General features: G+C 36.2%; 2 protein-coding genes across 4 annotated transcripts; both read right to left on the reverse strand.

Annotated features, from left to right (window-relative positions):
• Positions 1-238: 238 nt before the first annotated feature.
• LOC308679719 (uncharacterized protein) lies at positions 239-9,164 on the reverse strand. Its single transcript, XM_081347358.1, has 9 exons — positions 8,688-9,164; positions 6,261-6,404; positions 6,042-6,180; positions 5,875-5,963; positions 5,418-5,481; positions 4,325-4,413; positions 3,995-4,107; positions 3,632-3,788; positions 239-902 (listed from the first exon to the last, which is right to left on the reverse strand). The coding sequence occupies exons 1-9, from the start codon at positions 8,734-8,736 to the stop codon at positions 745-747; spliced, it is 1,002 nt and encodes a 333-aa protein (XP_081203484.1). The 5' UTR covers positions 8,737-9,164; the 3' UTR covers positions 239-744.
• Positions 9,165-9,565: 401 nt separating this feature from the next.
• On the reverse strand, positions 9,566-16,794 carry nt5c1ab (5'-nucleotidase, cytosolic IAb). 3 transcript variants are annotated; one of them, XM_081347354.1, is made up of 6 exons: positions 16,491-16,794; positions 13,969-14,136; positions 13,706-13,835; positions 12,366-12,488; positions 12,091-12,275; positions 9,566-10,611 (listed from the first exon to the last, which is right to left on the reverse strand). In XM_081347354.1, the coding sequence occupies exons 1-6, from the start codon at positions 16,572-16,574 to the stop codon at positions 10,231-10,233; spliced, it is 1,071 nt and encodes a 356-aa protein (XP_081203480.1). In that variant the 5' UTR covers positions 16,575-16,794; the 3' UTR covers positions 9,566-10,230. The 3 variants fall into 3 exon arrangements, with proteins under 3 accessions (XP_081203480.1, XP_081203482.1, XP_081203481.1); XM_081347356.1 differs by lacking the exon at positions 16,491-16,794 and adding an exon at positions 16,030-16,361; XM_081347355.1 differs by lacking the exon at positions 16,491-16,794 and adding an exon at positions 16,179-16,346.
• Positions 16,795-17,802: the final 1,008 nt, after the last annotated feature.

The following is a 17,802-nucleotide window of genomic DNA, read 5'->3' on the forward strand; positions in this document are numbered from 1 at the left end:
ATCTGATATTTTCAGGAAAGAAACGCCACTGAGAACAGTTAGTGTTATTAAGGTACAAGATATAGGCTACATTTGATTTCCGGGAAGTAAAAAGTTGGTTAATCTAATCTATCTTTCTGAAGATATGTGTCTTTATTTTTGTCATATGACTGGTCAGATAATGAAAGTACCGGTTGGGGATTTCATAAGGGAAGTATCAAAAATCAACCATCAAACTTGCATAGAGACACTACACGTTTAGATCAAAGTTGTGCAAAGCTGTTTATTCCAGTATACAACAATGGAAATTGCCCAAATTTTGTTTTTAAAAAGTAATCACATGTTAAATACATGAAATATAAATGTACCTCGAGACCCCAGGTAGTCAAATGTAGTGGTACCAACAAAACCAAAAAACACAAGTGAACAAAATAAGCTTAATCCAACAACATAGTCAACAATTCTTTCAGTGCCATGGCTTAACTTAATATCTGGTGCTAAATTAAACAAAAGAAAACACCCCCCCAAAAATACTGAATGGTTTACTCTTTAGACTCGAAAAGCAGTCAGAATCAAATCTATAAAGATGTAACTTCATAACACGGTCAGTAGTAAACGGGTTTAAAAATGGAATTCAGAAAAGTGCATCTCCATTCATAAATATTTAATAGTATCTTACCATTTTTAAGCTTAGACCAGTTCAATAAAAGTTCTAATAGAAATATTCAGACAAAATATGTGCAGCTGGAAAAGTACGAGCTAATGTCACCAGCCTGCATAAACAGGCTCCGCATCACAGGGGATTCCGTAGAAGCGACCGGGTGGCCTGTCTTTTCGCAAGAGGGGTGTACGGGCGAGGGACAGCTCACTGTCATTATCTCTTCTCCTCCGCAGAACCAAAACGATGATAAAGAGAAGACCCACTGTAGAGGAGAAGAATTAGAAGAGGGTGACAACTGACCTTCTGTTAAAGGGGTGGTAAAATGCCCCTTTCACAAGATGTAAAATATATCTCTGATGTCCCCAGAGTGTGTATGTGAAGTTTTAGCACAAAATACCCCACAGATATTTATATATAGCATGTTAAAGTTGACACTATTTGAGGGTTTGCAAAAACACACCGTTTTGTGCCTGGCCCTTTAAATGCAAATGAGCTGCTGCAGAGGGCGGGGTTTCAAGAGCTCGTGCGTGTTTGCAGCTGCAATTACCTCACACAAACACACTAAAATGACAGAAACTGTTCTGCCTTTAATGTTAAAATGGAGTCAGATAAAGGTGGAGAGACTCTAGAAGAAGTGACATCATGTAGAATGCAACAGGATGTTTCTGAATGGTTAGTTGATGAATTTATGTTGCTGATGTGGAGTTAACTATCTTCAATTAGCATATTCTGTCATGGTAATCTATAAATCACTCGTATAGGAACTGTTGTGAGATGCACACAGAGTGACTTTCTATTGCATGTGAAAAGATGGATGCTAAAGTTTGAGCTGACTCACAAATGTACTCTTATACAACAACTTTTCCTCTTCTCAACATGGACTGCGTGTTCCCGGGGGCGGGGTTTATTTAAATTTTAGGGTTGGTGGTGTCACTAACCCTGGAGGAATGTTGTGTAGTCCCTACAAGCCGTTTGTTGTAGTCCTTTTCTTTAAAAGCAAATATCTTCCTTTGCTTTGAACTTTGAGTGTCGTAACTTTGCAGATGTTGTTTAAGCTCAAACAGAACATTACACACTAACTAAAGTTAGAAAAGTGAAATCATACTCTGCCACCCCTTTAAGCATTAGAGCTGCACGATTCTGGATAAATTGAGAATCACAATATTTTTGCTTCAAATAGAGATCATGATTCTCCCATGATTCTGATCAGACAACTAAACAAAATAGCATGTCATTTAGAGGTTCTGACAAAATGTTAATTGCTGCAGTCTATTTAAATTGTTTAGTTAATCTGCATGAATTATTAAAAAACAGTTTGAATGATTCAATGACTCATGCATAAATAGTTCACTTGTTTCTTTACTGGATTAATCAGCGTTTTTGAATGAATCTCTTGAATGAATGATTCAATGACTAATACATGTTTTAACCAAGCGGCAACCTCCCTGTCTCTCTCTTGAAACCAACAAGTGTATTAAACGGCAATTCATCGACTGGCCGCTTGAGGCTGGCTGCAAAAGTGAGTCAAATCTGTATCTCCCCCATGTTTAAATGCCAAACTTTACAGCAGAAAAAAACATGTTTACAGCCTGGAGCAAAAAGTGGCTTTGGTCTATACAGCTAATTTTGCCCTTCATGACAACTGTGAGGGAGTGAATTTTTTTTATAACTCATCCGTTTAAATTATATTAAGCCTTAAATTTCTGCATAATTAAGGGTGTCCACTTTTGAGTGACAGTTGGATTCCCGCTGCTGTTGTCATTAGTCATCATTAGCCGTTTGTCTGCTGTCTGCTAGCCGTCACGTTATCTCAGTTCATTGTCTGACTGTAAAAATAAATAAATTTGGGAGTGACGCGCTGCCAAGATGGCGACGGTCGTCCACGCCCACTTTAGGCTTCAAAAACGGTCTTCAGAAACCTACAGTAGCACCTCAATGCAGTACAAAAGATCCGGGGGGAGGAGTCGGATCTCATATAAGGGGTGGAGATTGGTAGGTTTAGGGGTGGGTCTAGGGATCAGGGGGTGGAGTTGGGTAGGTTTAGGTATGTAAGGTGGGAGGAGTTGGATCTGGATCCGACTCCTCCCCCCGGATCTTTTGTACTGCATTGAGGACCATCTCGAAACCTACGGGTGACGTCACGGACACTACATCCATATTTTTTTACAGTCTATGGTTTTAACAGTCACTTGTCACCACCTACTGGTGTAATGATGTAACTGACCGTAACTTTCAAAAGGTGATTTAGTCTGTTTTGAACGCTACCAATCGCTATACATACGTGTTTATCCAAACTATAACCTTATATTCCAATACTTCTGAGATCATTTGAATATTTGTAACAGACACAACCATACTGTGATGTTCAAAAGACTGTTTGTAAAGCCGTTTCATATCCATACATGACAACTGCTCTCGGTCTCAGCGGCAGCGCCAACGCAGATTTGAATGTTCACTGTGATCATACTTTCATAGACCGGCGAATCATTCTCATTTAGGAATGAGATCGCATTTAGGAATTAATCGTGCAGCTCTACTAATCATCGTCATAAAAATGTTACGGACCAATCCTATTCCTGACCGATTCATAAATATAATGATAGTGTTAGTAGCTTTAATTTGTATGACCTAGTAAAGATGCGGTCACATTTACTGTTGTTCTGTGAATTTTCATGGGCAAAACCCAGTCATTTCGACAGGAATCCACACAGTAGGGAATTTTGCGTGTGAGTGAAACATTTCCCAAGGCAGATTTCATGTTTTTAATGGATTTTCTGCATTGACCAACAGAAAACTGCTGATTTGAAAGTGACTTCTGTGTGAACTGTGCTTCATAAATCACTACACTATTGACAAACTTTTTAACTCAAACAAGGGGGCAGAACTTAGCAGAAAAACCTAATAACTGAATAAACTGTAATAGACATTTTTCACATTTTGGTTGGGGAACAAAAGTTCAATAGAAAGACGATGTGATGTGAATGTTCATACCTCCTCCTCCAATAACAAGCAGTGCAATGGTAACAGGAGCAAGTTCACACGTCTCCCCAACCTTTCTGAAGAAGGTCTCCATGCAGTAACCAGGGGCCGTGCTGCCCTCGGGACAGAACGCGTCAGCGGGACATTCGATCGGATTTACATCAGGACTCTGGAGCATATAGACAGTGGCACATGTATTACATGACATATAATAATACTTTCAAATATTTTATGTTGGTCATTTTCTTAGATTAACAAGGAAGTAAAAATCTACAGTCTCTACAGTAAAATCTTTGTGTTCAAGCAAGAGGAACAAGTCCATTGGTAACAGTAAAGAGTGTATGTGTGTGTTTGTTTAAGGAAGTGATCACTCACAGGGCAGTAATGGTTTTCAGGACACAGGTCACAGTTCTCCTGGCCCCTGCGAACCTGATAGAAACCACTGCTGCAAATCTGACACATGGTTTGATGGGAAGGCTTGTGCATTCCTGTCAAAACATATTGACATCATTCGAGTTTCATAAGTGTACTGGGGAAATACTGATTTACTTCTTCAACAAAGACCTTTATTCATGTACTGACGCCAAAACTAATTTCATCATGTTTTCCCGAGTAGCTTTTGTCATGCGGATGACCTATCTCCAAATTTAATATCATTAAAGCTTTCATATAATTTGAGTAAGCGACATGGCTAAAAGAAGAGACCTGGACGACAGGGCGTACAGTCTTTGGCAGCGATCTGAAGAGCCTCTGAGCCTGCAGGACAGATCCGGCATTGGGTACAACTGGAGGAACTATCAGAAAGGGAGAAGGGGAGAACTGTAACAATGAAAAAAACTCTTTACAACACATTATAATGATCTTAAGGCACAGCATTTATTTCCATCAAAAGGTGCATCCATTTTTGGTCAAGATCTTGTATTGATAATGCAAGAGTCAAGTGCACTGTAAAGTCTCCTCCAGCACATCCCAAAGACTTTCAATGAATTTAAGGTCTGGACTCAGAGGAGCCAATTCACGTGTGAGAATGATTCTTCATGCTCCTCACAACCATTCTTTCACAATTTGAGCCTGATGCAGCTTTACATTGTCATCCTGGAAAATGGCCATGATGTGTCTTCCTACATGGTTGTTTAAATGGATACTTCACCGATTAGCATTAAGCTTTGTATCAGTAGAAACCCGGTAGTATTTTCGAATGACCGTGCTCCCCTCCCTCCCCTGAGACGAGAGATTTCTGTATTGTGTGTCTGGAAATGTTTTCAACCCACCCATAGGGGGATCTCACGATAAAACGCCGTCTTTTCAGTTTCGAGTCGACTAGTAGCCTAGCTGTGTCATTTCTTCCGATACTGCCCTCTGTAACCGGTAGGCGTGGCTTGGGAGTGTCCTTGTAGGGCAGCGAAGCAAGTGCATTCTGGGAGTTGCTGTCTTTCATCCACATGAGCCAAAAATACATTCTCTGGCTTTTCTCAGTCTAGAAGGCACCAACTTCTAAAATAATTTCACATTTCTACTACATAAATGACCCAATTTAAACACACATTCATCTTTCCAGCGGTGAAATATCCCTTTAAGAAATGAAAAGCTACAAACTCCATCAATTACGGTTAGAAGAACTGTTGCCAAGCATATAACGTGCAAGAAAAATAACAATCACTGCAATAATGATCCAATCATAGACTCTTAAGTGTTTGCCTATTTAAATCCACTTTTTTTTTTGGATGGGCGGTTTATATATATTACTTAAAACCTGAGTCATACATTTTATGGTGCAATGTTCAGAAAGGGAACTTACTTGCAGTACATGCCTTGTGGACATGGGTTACACAATGTTGAATTTTGCAAAGATGTGTAGAAACCTAAAGCAATAAATAAATAAAAAACTTTAGACTTTTCCATTTGTATCAAATGCTTAATAAATGTTTGAAATTTCAGATTACATTTAATGTCTCACACATGTATTATAAGTAGAAGTCTGGCCATATCTTATTTAAGACACTCAGGTATTTTAGAATTTGTATTAAATAATAAATAAATATTTTATATAATAACAAAAACAAAATAATTTCTAATGATATTCTATAAAATAATGATAATAATGATATAAAATATAATATAGATAACGTTTTCCCTTTATATTTCAATATGTAGTATCTGTAGTTGTATGTAGTATCTGTTTTTTTCTCCACCCCTCTATATGTCAGTTGATTTATATAGAAAAGCAAAACATAAATGAACACATCACTTGTTACCTGGTGCGCAGGCCCTGCAGGAGACGGAGCCTGTGTTATTGCTGTAGGAGCCAGTAGGACACGCCTGGCAGACGGGGCTCCCTGTGGAACTAATGGAGGAAAGACATTATTAGAGCCTTGGCTTGGAAAGAATGCTCATGCTTTGAATAAACATAAACTCCTCTCACTTGCTGTAAAACCCAGATGAACAAGGCAGACAACCCTGCTGTCCTGCGAGAGGCTGATAGAAGCCCTGGACACAGAGAAGACAGGCTCCAGGCTCCACACACAGGCCCACATCAGGACAGCAAGAACACAGCAGAGTTTCTGAGAACACACAGAGAAAGTGTGTGAGCTTCAACATGTGTGGAGCACTTTGAATCAGCAGTGAACGCACATGAGCCCACCGTTGTCGTAATAGGAGCCCGGAGCGCAGGCCGTGCAGGTGGAGGTGTTGAGCGAGGAGCAGCTGGGAGACGCCGTGGTCACGTTAGCACTGACTGTGGTGATCGTCACAGCAGGACTGAGTGTTGTCTGACTCATCACCACTCCTACAACAACACATCAAAAACTGCCTTCAAATAAATCATATGACAGAATGGTCTTAAAAGCACAATTAAATGCTTTAAAAGGCAAGGTAGGCGATTTGTTCCAGAATTTTTTTTTTGTTATGCTGGTTGAAAGTTTCTTCTCATCCTGTTAGCAATCACCAAGTTAAGAGGTATAAATGTGTTTTTATGTATATACATCGTCTGTGGAAGGCGTAGGACCATAAAATGAAACAATGTCCTATCTGCCTATCAGTGTATGTATTTCCATACCTCCGCGTCTGTCATGTTAATCAAACATTTTGCAGTCTCTCATGTTAATCAAAGAACAAAAAACAAAGAAAAATCACTCTCTAACTGTAATTGTAAGCATTAATCTGCACTTTTTACATTGAAGACTATTCAGTGTTATTTTACATTTGATTACCTGAATATACTGTATATCCACCCAAAAAACTTAAAGCCGTGTTTATTTCATATCTCTCTTAATTCTATTGCATTTATTTGTGCTGTTGTTTGCAATTTGTTTATTTGTTCTTATTTTATTACTGACTTTTTACTTTTTACTGTTTATTTATGAAAATAAAATTTTGCATTGAAGAAAAGTAGAATTTTGTTTGTATATGCTGTCAATTATAGTTCTTTGAAAGAAAATAGTAATCTGGAAAAAAAATTGTATTGGCTGGTAACAATTACAAAATAATCAGAATCGGCCAAGAAAATTGCAATCGTGCAACTCTACTTCCTGGGGCTTGAAAGTGGGAGTTACGTCGACTGTGACCGGAGGGACAGAAATCTCTCAGATTTCATCAATAATATCTTCATCTGTGTTCCGAAGATGAAAAAAGTCTTACGGGTTTGGAACGACATGAGGGTGAGTAAATAATGACAGAATTTTAATTTAACTTAGTTAATTTAGTTAACTTAGTTTAATTTAGTTCATTTAACCCTTTAAGTACACTGTATACCTTATGAAGCACAATAAAAGTCACAAATAATACATTATTTCTGGCTTATTTTGGCTAAATACTGCTCAACCATTTTGACAATGTTGGTTTATAGGTTCATTGTAACGGTATCACATGAATCTCCCTCACATTCCTTCGACTGTGTGTGTTTTTTAATTGTCTGTTGGAGTATACTGTAAATGACACAACATGCTTGTTAACCATCAGCAAAAAGGCAAACAGAGTCCTTATTGTGATCGTAATCATATTAGCCATGAGGCCGGTCACCCTCAGCGACACAAGCTCCCACTGAAGAAACACAATTATTTGGAGGAAACGCTGGTCATATGACTTGATTTCACTCCAGAAATACTAAGTGAGGGACCCAGGAACCATTTCTCTGTTCTTTTCCAAGCCTTTACAACTAAGAGACTCTGAAAAAACATGTTTTACTTGACTCTTACTGACATGTTATGATACTTTTCAGCTCATTTTAACACATTCCTTAAAATACACAAATAAAGAGGTTGACAAATCACAAAGACATTGCCAAATGAATCAATCAGGGGTCATAAAAACATAAAAACACTACAGAAAACTGACGTTACTGCATGCCATAATGCCAATAAACCAAGTAGGCCTACAGTCTTTGTTTACCATACAGCAGAGTTATAGATTTTGGCACAAAGACTTGGACACATTGTTAGGTTAAGGCCTGTTAGATCTCACAAACAATGTTGTTGGTAAAACCCCTCAAACTAAAGTTGTCTCTGTACTGAAAACCTGATGCTCCACCACACCACAGGTAAAAATGGTGAAACCTCTGGTTTATTTGTTGCAATAGATAAAAATGGTGTAAAATTATTTTAAAAGGTCAAGATCCAAACACAATTCCCCTTTAAAAACGAATAACTATTTTTCCGGATATAAATATTAAACATTAGGTTAATAAAATACACATAGATAGATAGATAGATAGATAGATAGATAGATAGATAGATAGATAGATAGATAGATAGATAGATAGATAGATAGATAGATAGATAGATAGATAGATAGATAGATAGATAGATAGATAGATAGATAGATAGATAGATAGATATTGGGTGGGGACATGTTGTCAACTAGTAGATGCAGAGAGAATATCTGACATTCAATAATCAATAAACAATAATCAAACATTCACAAAGCGAAATGTTGCTGGCGTTCAACAAGAGAAACAATTTAAATATTCTGTTGTATGTTTTAAAATCTTATCTAAATAATAAAAGCCAAATAATAAAATGCGTTATGAAAGCATATTAAAAGTCTCAGATGTTCTGTTGATTTGGAAACTCACCCAGAACACAAGCGGTGACAAGAACAGACAAAACCCCCAAACGCTCCATGATCCAGAGATTTACTTCAAGAGTCCTCACATCTGTTTATCCATCTGCATTCATCACGGTAGACGACAGCATTAGTAAAAGAGTGTAATATTAGGAACTAATGAAGATTTCTTCTCTCGCTCTCATTCCCTCTCTCATCAAAGTCATATGACACTAATCATGTGATCACATTCCTAAACGCAGTCTGCGTACTTGCTATTATTACCTTACTATTTTATATAAACAAACCTCCTATATACATGAACTAAACACGACCCAGAAGTTAGTCGTAATATTTAAAGTGGGTGAAACATTAACCAGCTGGACGCGAGTTAAAAGTCCAACAGAGTTTCTCAGAGATTGTTTTGAAGTCCCGCCCTTAAAACAGGACCTTAAAGTTACCATGGTAACTGTACGGCAAAATACCACCCTGAGAGATTTTTAATCATATATATATATATATATATATATATATATATATATATATATATATATATATATATATATATATATATACATATATACATATAAATACATATATACATACATATACATATATATATATATATATATATATATATATATATATATATAGTTCAAATAAATGTAGTGGCCTATGAAATGACAAGGTTTTAAAGTACCGTTTCATGGTAATGCAATGTCCGATTTCAAAACTTTTTTCACCAGAGGAATTTTGAGTTTTTAAGCTTTCGAATGATACCTAATTTATGATAACTTAAATATGTGATAAAAAAGACAATAAATAAAAGTGAGGCAAGAATCCCGCTAACAATACGGTGGCAGTTAAGGGGTTAAATATTCTGAGAGAAATAAACATCGTCTATTTTTCAGCATATACATTTCCTCTTCACTGTTTATTATAGGTTATTCAGTGCAAACATTGACTTGAGCATGCCCTGAGTAACACATTTGTTATCACCATGATATATTATATATATTTATATATATAAAAAGCAAAAACTAAGCCAAATTTGTACATAAGTGATAACACTGATGAACCAAAACACTGCATAACTGATATGCACAGATAGAGGCTAAATACAGAGTAAAACAGCCCTTTATGATGAACAATCAGAGATGGACATTCAAAACATGGCGATTGCAATATAACAGCCGAAAATATGTATGGCTAGAAGTGTTAAAGGTGATAGGCTATTTATGATATCCAATGCAACATATAGTGCATTTTAGCTTCAGATAAGTTACACTGTGGCAAAATAAATTAAATAACATGTACTTTTACATTAGAACAGAAAACAGTAAAATACCACTTATATCCCATAACAGTTTCTTTCTCTGTTTCTTTATGGCTTGCAAGTGAACAACCACAGAACTATGATGTTCAGTGCGGATGGTCTGTCATGGACAAACTGGTCCATTTTTGGAAGATGGAAAAGCAAAACTCACATAATCCATAGCAATTTGACCGATTACAAAGAAAACTGTAAAAATATTCAAGGCTTTGCTTAAATGAATCACTTGATAGACCAGTATTCACACTAGCTGCTTGGCTGAGAAGTCTTTTTTTACTTCCTTCCCTGTCTTTGATGGAAACCTCTGGGCAATTCCATAGGGAACATGAGCCGCCACAGTTCCCAGTTCTGCCGCTCCCTCCACGTGGAACATCTGATCATCGAAGAAGATGTGAGGTCTGATCTTTTCCAGCATGGGGCCTTTAGGGGCTCCTGCCAGGAAGAGAGCCTCGTCTGTCTCCAGGCCCCATGAACGCAGCGTCTTGAGGGCCCGGGTGCCTGAACTGGCTGCACTGCGAGCTGTAACCAAATAAGTGCGGATGGGACAGTCCAAGCGCTGGCCTTTGGCATAGAATTTCTGTTGCAGTCTCCCCAGAGCTTCCAGGAACCCTTTAAGTGGTCCCTATAGGGGAAAAAAAGATCATTTCTGTCAGAGGTAGGGTCATCACAGTACCAAAATGTCAGTAGTCGGTGCTAATACCAGTAAAATTACACTGTTCTTGGTACTAATTTTGGTACCAGAGCATAAACTGCTGACTGGTACTCGTCTCTTGGTTATCAGTGTCAATCGCGCATTTAAATTGTCAATCCAGAAACTTTGCAATGGAGCTACTTTGAAAAACTAAACTTATATTCAGATTGTGAATGGGTCATAAACAGAAAGCAAGAGAAGAGCCCTCCCTTCATAATCAATTAGGGTTTACACGACACCATTTTCAACTAAAAACTGAACTTTGAAAACGGGTTACGAAAAACGACCGTTATCGTCTCTGTGTAAACTGCTAAACTAGAAACTGTTCAGTCTAGAGGCATGTAGTGTTTCTTTACAAAGTGACATCGCCAACTACTGGCCTGGCAGGAGAATACAGCGTTTCTAATCGTTTGTACAGTGACTCTCTTATTTACATCATGTTTACGCTTTGTTGGTTATAATTAAAGGATAGGCAATCGTGCAGCTCACGTTAGACAAAACAAAACCTTGTGCGTTTTCAGCAGCGTTAAGTGGATTCTGGCTAACGTACTGACTAGCACCTCTGACAGGCCATTGAGTTCACGCGCTCAACAGATAGGATTGTGATTGGCTACAATGCTTAACCGCTTGTAAAACATGCTATAAATAGAAACCTTTGGCGCTCAGAAAGCGCTCCAACAAATACGAACGACAGCATTTGAAAGCAGCCTATCAACGGGTACCAACCAGGCCTATGCTGGTGTCGTCAGCTTGTTTTTAGCATAGATATCCATATAAGGCTAGATGTCTTACGGCAGAGTCTCGAACGGCATCACCGGCAGCCATCTTGTCACAGTACCTGATGTAAGGTGAGTGATCAGCACGAACACAAATACTCTTATCTCGCTGAAATCTTGACGGATTTACAAACGCTTTGATTTCTTACAAACGTTATTAACGTGGCTATAATTCTGGATGCTTGAACATGTTGAATTATATAATATTATAATTATTCATAAGTATGCAGTGTCATAACTACATCTCTGACGTTTATAACAAACAAACCCGTTTGAAAATCGGTAGAAAATTGAGCAAGTTATGGTTATTTAAAAAGTACATGCAGCATTAAAACACAATGTTACGAGTGAGCGAGCTGACTGTGACAAGATGGCCGCCAGGTGCGCACACGAGACATATAGCCTTTATTATATGATATCTGGTTTTTAGTACCGACTGGTACCGATTGTACTGGAGTTCAACAGGTGTTCGTTGGACAACCCTAGTCACAAGTATAATATCCTTGTTTTCTTGTAAAAAAATACTTGAAATGTTGAGAACTCCATTTGATGATCCAAAATGTGAATGTTTGCTGCAATTTAAGAATTCACAGCATGTTATATTGCACTGCTATTACATTTAAGTTGAACATACATGATCAAGAGGTTTGTTTTCATGGGCTTTCTCGTGTTCAAAGAACTTGTCCAGTCCGTGGGCTTTGTAAATTCTCTCCGACTCATCCGAGAAGAGAACGGCATCTCCATCAAAGGCCACTCGCAGCTGAGTCTCCGACACCTCTGTGATTTTCCCTTGTGAGAATACTGTAGCTGCTGCAATTCCTAACAAAAAGAATTTCACATTAAAACAATATTAGTATATTCATGATTCTACCGTTCTAAGATAATGAAATCCCCAAACGCTCCACTCACCTTCTTCAATGGCTTCTCTAACTTTCAGTGAATCCGCTGACAGATAAAGGTTGGTGTGGTACGCTTTCAGATAACCAATAGGGCTGTTGCCTCCAGTCATGCAAAAGCGCTCTATAAACAGCTCTGGAAATAACAGACAACACAAGACATTATTTACACCTTTACAGAATTATAGAGAGGACTACCTCCAAACTGAAGTGCGCTTAAAAAGAAACCTCAACACAATCTTTTGATCACTGCAATGAGCTCAGTTAGGCATGAATTTAGCATCTGTAAGGAAACATACTGTAGTTGCACTAAATAGCTTTTTTAAAGGATGTCAAATGTAATATTTGCACTTGGATGGTTTTTGGATGGTTAAAAATTCTGTCATGGTTTATTCACCCCCATGTCATTCCAAACCTGCATGACTTTAAGACAATAATTATGTTGAAGAATGTAGGGAACAACACAATTTCGGTCGCCACAGACCTCCATTGTATTTTTTTTCCCACATAATGGAAGTAAATGGGAATCGAAAATGTTTGCTTACCAACATTCTTCAAAATATCTTCTTTTATGTTCCACAAAATCATACTGGGGACAAAATGATGACAGAATTTTCATTTTTGGGTGGACTATGCCTTAATATATTTAATGTATTAATTTTAACATAGTTTCACATTTTCATAATAGTACGGTTTCATTCTGCTTTCTAAAGACTCTATAAAATCAGTCATTAGATTAATTGCAGTTATTTTATTATATATAGCTTTAAATAAATAAATCTGCATTATTTTATTTTAAAAAAGTACATATACGCTATCCCCTTAAAAATATTATATTATAAAAATGTAATAATTGGCTTTTATATTATCATTAAGTAATACAAATTATTAAAATATACAATAAGGTGTCATTTGTTTACATTATTTAATAATGCATTAGTTATCACGAACTAACTAGCAATATGTTTTTACAGCATATATTAAATGTTAACAGATATAACATTTGATGTTAAAAATGTATTGGTAAATGTTGAAGTTAACTTAGATTAATAAATACTGTAGAAGTATTGTTCATCTTAACTAATGTACATAACTAATGAAATCTTATTGTAAAGTGTTTCCAGATATTTTAATAATTCACGATATAAAATCCAATTGTTTAATTCAGGAAGAAACTGTGTTAATATTTTCTCACAGTACAAATGGGCCATTATGATTGAAAATATATCTGCTTTTATACATCAGGAATGGAGTCTCGCATGGGTGTGTCCTTATGATTCAGGGGCCATGGCATTAAAACATTTGAGTTTGCCATGTTTCAAAGGGACACAAATCACAGATCTTTTGACCTACGGTGATGATTAATTGAATTTATGAGCCGAAGTCCCACATGAGCATGATTGCTGGTCATCAGAACCACATCAAAGAGCTCTTCACTGTCCGGATACAGATCTCGGAGTCGAGCATTCACTGCCTCCACCGCCTACACGGGACAGAGAAAGCATTTCACTCATTCCTTCTATATCCATGAATTCAGTAATTATCTAAGTTGAGATCATAGTTTTTCTCATTACTGATATCATAGCTGTGTGCAAGTACATTCGAACAGGTTTGACCTTAACGAAGGGGAAAGCAGGTCCGGGTGTGAATGGCTCGTTCTCATGTTGGATCTGATAGTTCAGGTAATCCTCCATTCCCTGTTGCTCGTAAATGTCCTGCTCCTGATCCATATTGAAGAGGGCGCGGGAGGACACCGCAATAGTGATGGCATTCTGAGGCTTTGGCTGAATTAACATAATGTTGCGTTATTGAAAGGAGGACAAATATTTTTGATTACTATTTGAGTGTTATTTCAAATAGATTTCAAATTTTGGAATAAATAAATAAATTAGCCTATCCATTTACAGCTGATGCAATAAAGACAACATTGTCAACAACCAATTTCAAATAAATAGATAAATAAGTGAAACACTGGTCAGGAACCAATTTCAAATGTATATGGATGGATGACGTGCAATAAGACGATAAATTGTTCATATAATAAATAAATAATGAAATAACATGCAGACAAAAAAAGTTTTAGACAAACGTGTATAAAAAAAAAACAAAGACCAAACAGTTACCATTAACAACATTAAATGTTAAATAAATAAAGACTGTGAAATAAGACCAAAAACAGCCATTAACAACATCAAACATTATTTACATATTTATCCTCCTGGGACCCGGGAATAGACTTTTGTCCACTGTAGTGGACATTATATTTTAGTGAATTTCTCTGACGTGATACATGTCACATGTCACAGCCTGGGTGTCCTGTAAAGAGCACATTCAGGACATTTCAGAGATACCAAATGTTTGGAGGTTTCACCATGAAAACAACTTCTCCTTGGTCTTTAAAAATGTCTGACATTAATTTAGTGATCAAATGTAGGAAATATGATAATATATTGTAATTATAATTTAAATCGGACTACTTTTCAAATTGTATTTCATAAACCAACATCTCAGGAAAATGTTATGGGGTTTCAAATAAAAAAATGACTTTCTGTTACAGAACAGTGCGTTGATTTCATACATGTCCACATCGGGACTTAAATCATGTTTATCAGGCATCTTGGGAGACACAACAAGAGAATATGGAAATAAATTATACATCAATATTCCTATGAAATATTAGATATTATTATTAAAATATTGCCAATTATTACACTTCTTTTTTCATTAAATGTTGCTCCAAGAACACATTAATGTGCAAATTAGATACAGTGTATAGATGCATTGCATTGAATGGGAATATTAATTTATGGCCATTTTACTCACATATTGCATAAAGTAAAATGGTGTACCATTTTGGTGTACCAATGGTGTACCAATTCATTCCGTTATATCTTTCATAACATAGTTGAGAATAATCTTTATACAAATTTTGGTAAAAAAAAAAAAAAAAAAAAAAAAATCCTGAAACCCCCAAATTTATTGGTGATTGAAAAAAAAAAATCCCATTGTTTTTGCCTATACATATAATTTCATGTCATTTTATTTTTTAAACAACTTAGTCGTGGTGTCCACTACAGAGGACATAGCATAATGTATGAATAAAATATTATTTTTCACCATTTGTTTCTTGTGCTCTAAACAATATGATGACATGAAAAAAACTAAATTCAAAAACCTTTTTTTTCTGGGTCTCAGGAGGATATAAATTAATAAATTAATAAATAGCAGTGCAATAAGACGAAAAATGTCAATAACCAGTTTCGATATAAGTACTGAATAGTTCAGTACTTAATAAACTGAATAATCAGTTTTTTAGACAGATAGATGTTTAAATGTTATTTACACAAACAAACATACAAATAAAGACCAAACAATTACCATTAACATCAAATGTAATTTAAATAAATAAATAAATACCAGTGCAATAAAACCAAAAATGTCTTGGTTTTAGACAGGCAGATAGATATTAAAAGGTACACAGACAAACAAACAAACAAACAAACGAAGTCCCAAAAATTCCCGTCAACATCAAATGTTATTGAAATAAATAAATAATTAGAAATAAGACCATAAAATTGCCAGTAACAACATAAATAACATAAATAAAATATATAAATAACTTCCACACAACTCTGTGGAAATAAACAAATACATATTTTTGTTCATTGCAATAATACCATCAAGTGACTAGACTTAAAAACGTCTTCAAAATAAACTTTTCTCGTCGTCAATCGCTGCGTAATCTGCGTTGTTGCGTAATCAAATCACGTCCAGTATAAAAGCACCTGGTCCTAAGCGTTTGTTCATATTTTTCAATGGCTCCTACCAAACTCCGCGTTGCGATTTCGTCTCGGACCATAGTCCCCTTCTGTTAGCTGCCTCGCTATTTTGTTTGTCGATACAAGCTGTGTTTTACTCCCATTGATTTCACCGTTTTCCTCAATGGCATCACTGCACCAAACGCGCTCGCGCCATCGTGTCCGCGCGCGCGTCTGTTTAATGTCTCGCTGTAGGCGAGCGTGTATTTTTAGAGGCATTATCAAATGCAGATTACTCTGGTGAGCTCAAAACAATGTTTTCCATCACGACAAGTAGGTGCTATGTTGGTATATTATAAGGAACTTTAATACAGACTCACCGGTTTAGGTTTCTTGCTAGGGCTCGATTGGTTCTCCTTCCTCTCCCAAAAAGTCTGCATCTCTCTCATCAGTGGTTTATTCATGATAAACAGCTGAGAGACTGATGGTCAGAAGAGCCCTGCCCTGTATGACCCACACACACACACACACACACTGAGCAGTCACATCCCCACCTGACAGGAATCAAATAAGCACACACACTGATATAGATGTGGGAGACGCTGCCTTCATCCTCTCCATCGTCTTCCAGTTCCTTCCAGGAATCAATGATGGAGGATCTCCCTGTGGCATCGACTCAGCCGTGGACGTGGGTGTGCAACAGTGCTACAGTTTGTGTGTTTTGTATTCTGGAGATGTTTCCATTAACTGCTGGTGTTACGAGGCACTTAAAAGACATGCTTGAACGAGGGAAAACTGCATGATTAGCACTAATGCATAAGAGCACTTCATAATGACTCCAAAGACATACTCTACTGAGTGCATTGGATTATTCATAAGGCTCAAAATAAGAGGTTTAGTCAGGAAGATTTTTTTTAAATGTTTTGAAAGAAGTTTCTTATATGCCAATCAAGGCTAAATATTTTTAATCAAATACAGTAAAAATGGTAATACTGTGAAATATTAGGCTACCATTTTAAATAACAGATTTTTATTTTAATATACATGTTAAAATGTAATTTATTCCTGATGGCAAAGCTAAATTTCCAGCAGCCATAAGTAGCATTAGTTTATGATCTTTCAGAAATCATTGTAATACGTTGATTTGGTGCTCAAGAAATAATCATAATCAATTATATATTCAATTAGATATTTATATATAAATAAATTATATATTCAATTATTATAATCAATGTCGAAAACAGTTGTGCTGCTTTTTTTTTTTTGAATTCTTTAGTGAATAGAAAGTTCAGAAGAATAGCATTTTTTTTAAATATATTTTGTAACATTATAAATGTCTTTACTGTAATTTGAGCCATCCTTGAATAAAAGTGACAGACAGACAGATACACAGACACAAGGAAAATAGCAGAGACCTCCAGTTATGTAAAGAAAACTTCATTTATTACTTTCATTGCATGACATAAATACTTAGTAGACTTTGAAAAGTTCTTCTTTACATCTTATTAGACTGAACCTGCCATTACAAAATAAGAACAAGCTTTGAATAAATAGAGCAAATTCTCTCATTGTGATTCTCTTTATACAGAAAAAAGTAATTTTGTACATATATAATTTCATTATTTTTGTTCTCTGTAAAATAAAACATCTGTATAATTTTAAAGACTCATATCTTATTTTCAATACAAAAAA

This window comes from Scardinius erythrophthalmus, assembly GCF_964197995.2.
Source record: "Scardinius erythrophthalmus genome assembly, chromosome: 19".
NCBI classification, from domain to species: Eukaryota; Metazoa; Chordata; class Actinopteri; order Cypriniformes; family Leuciscidae; genus Scardinius; species Scardinius erythrophthalmus.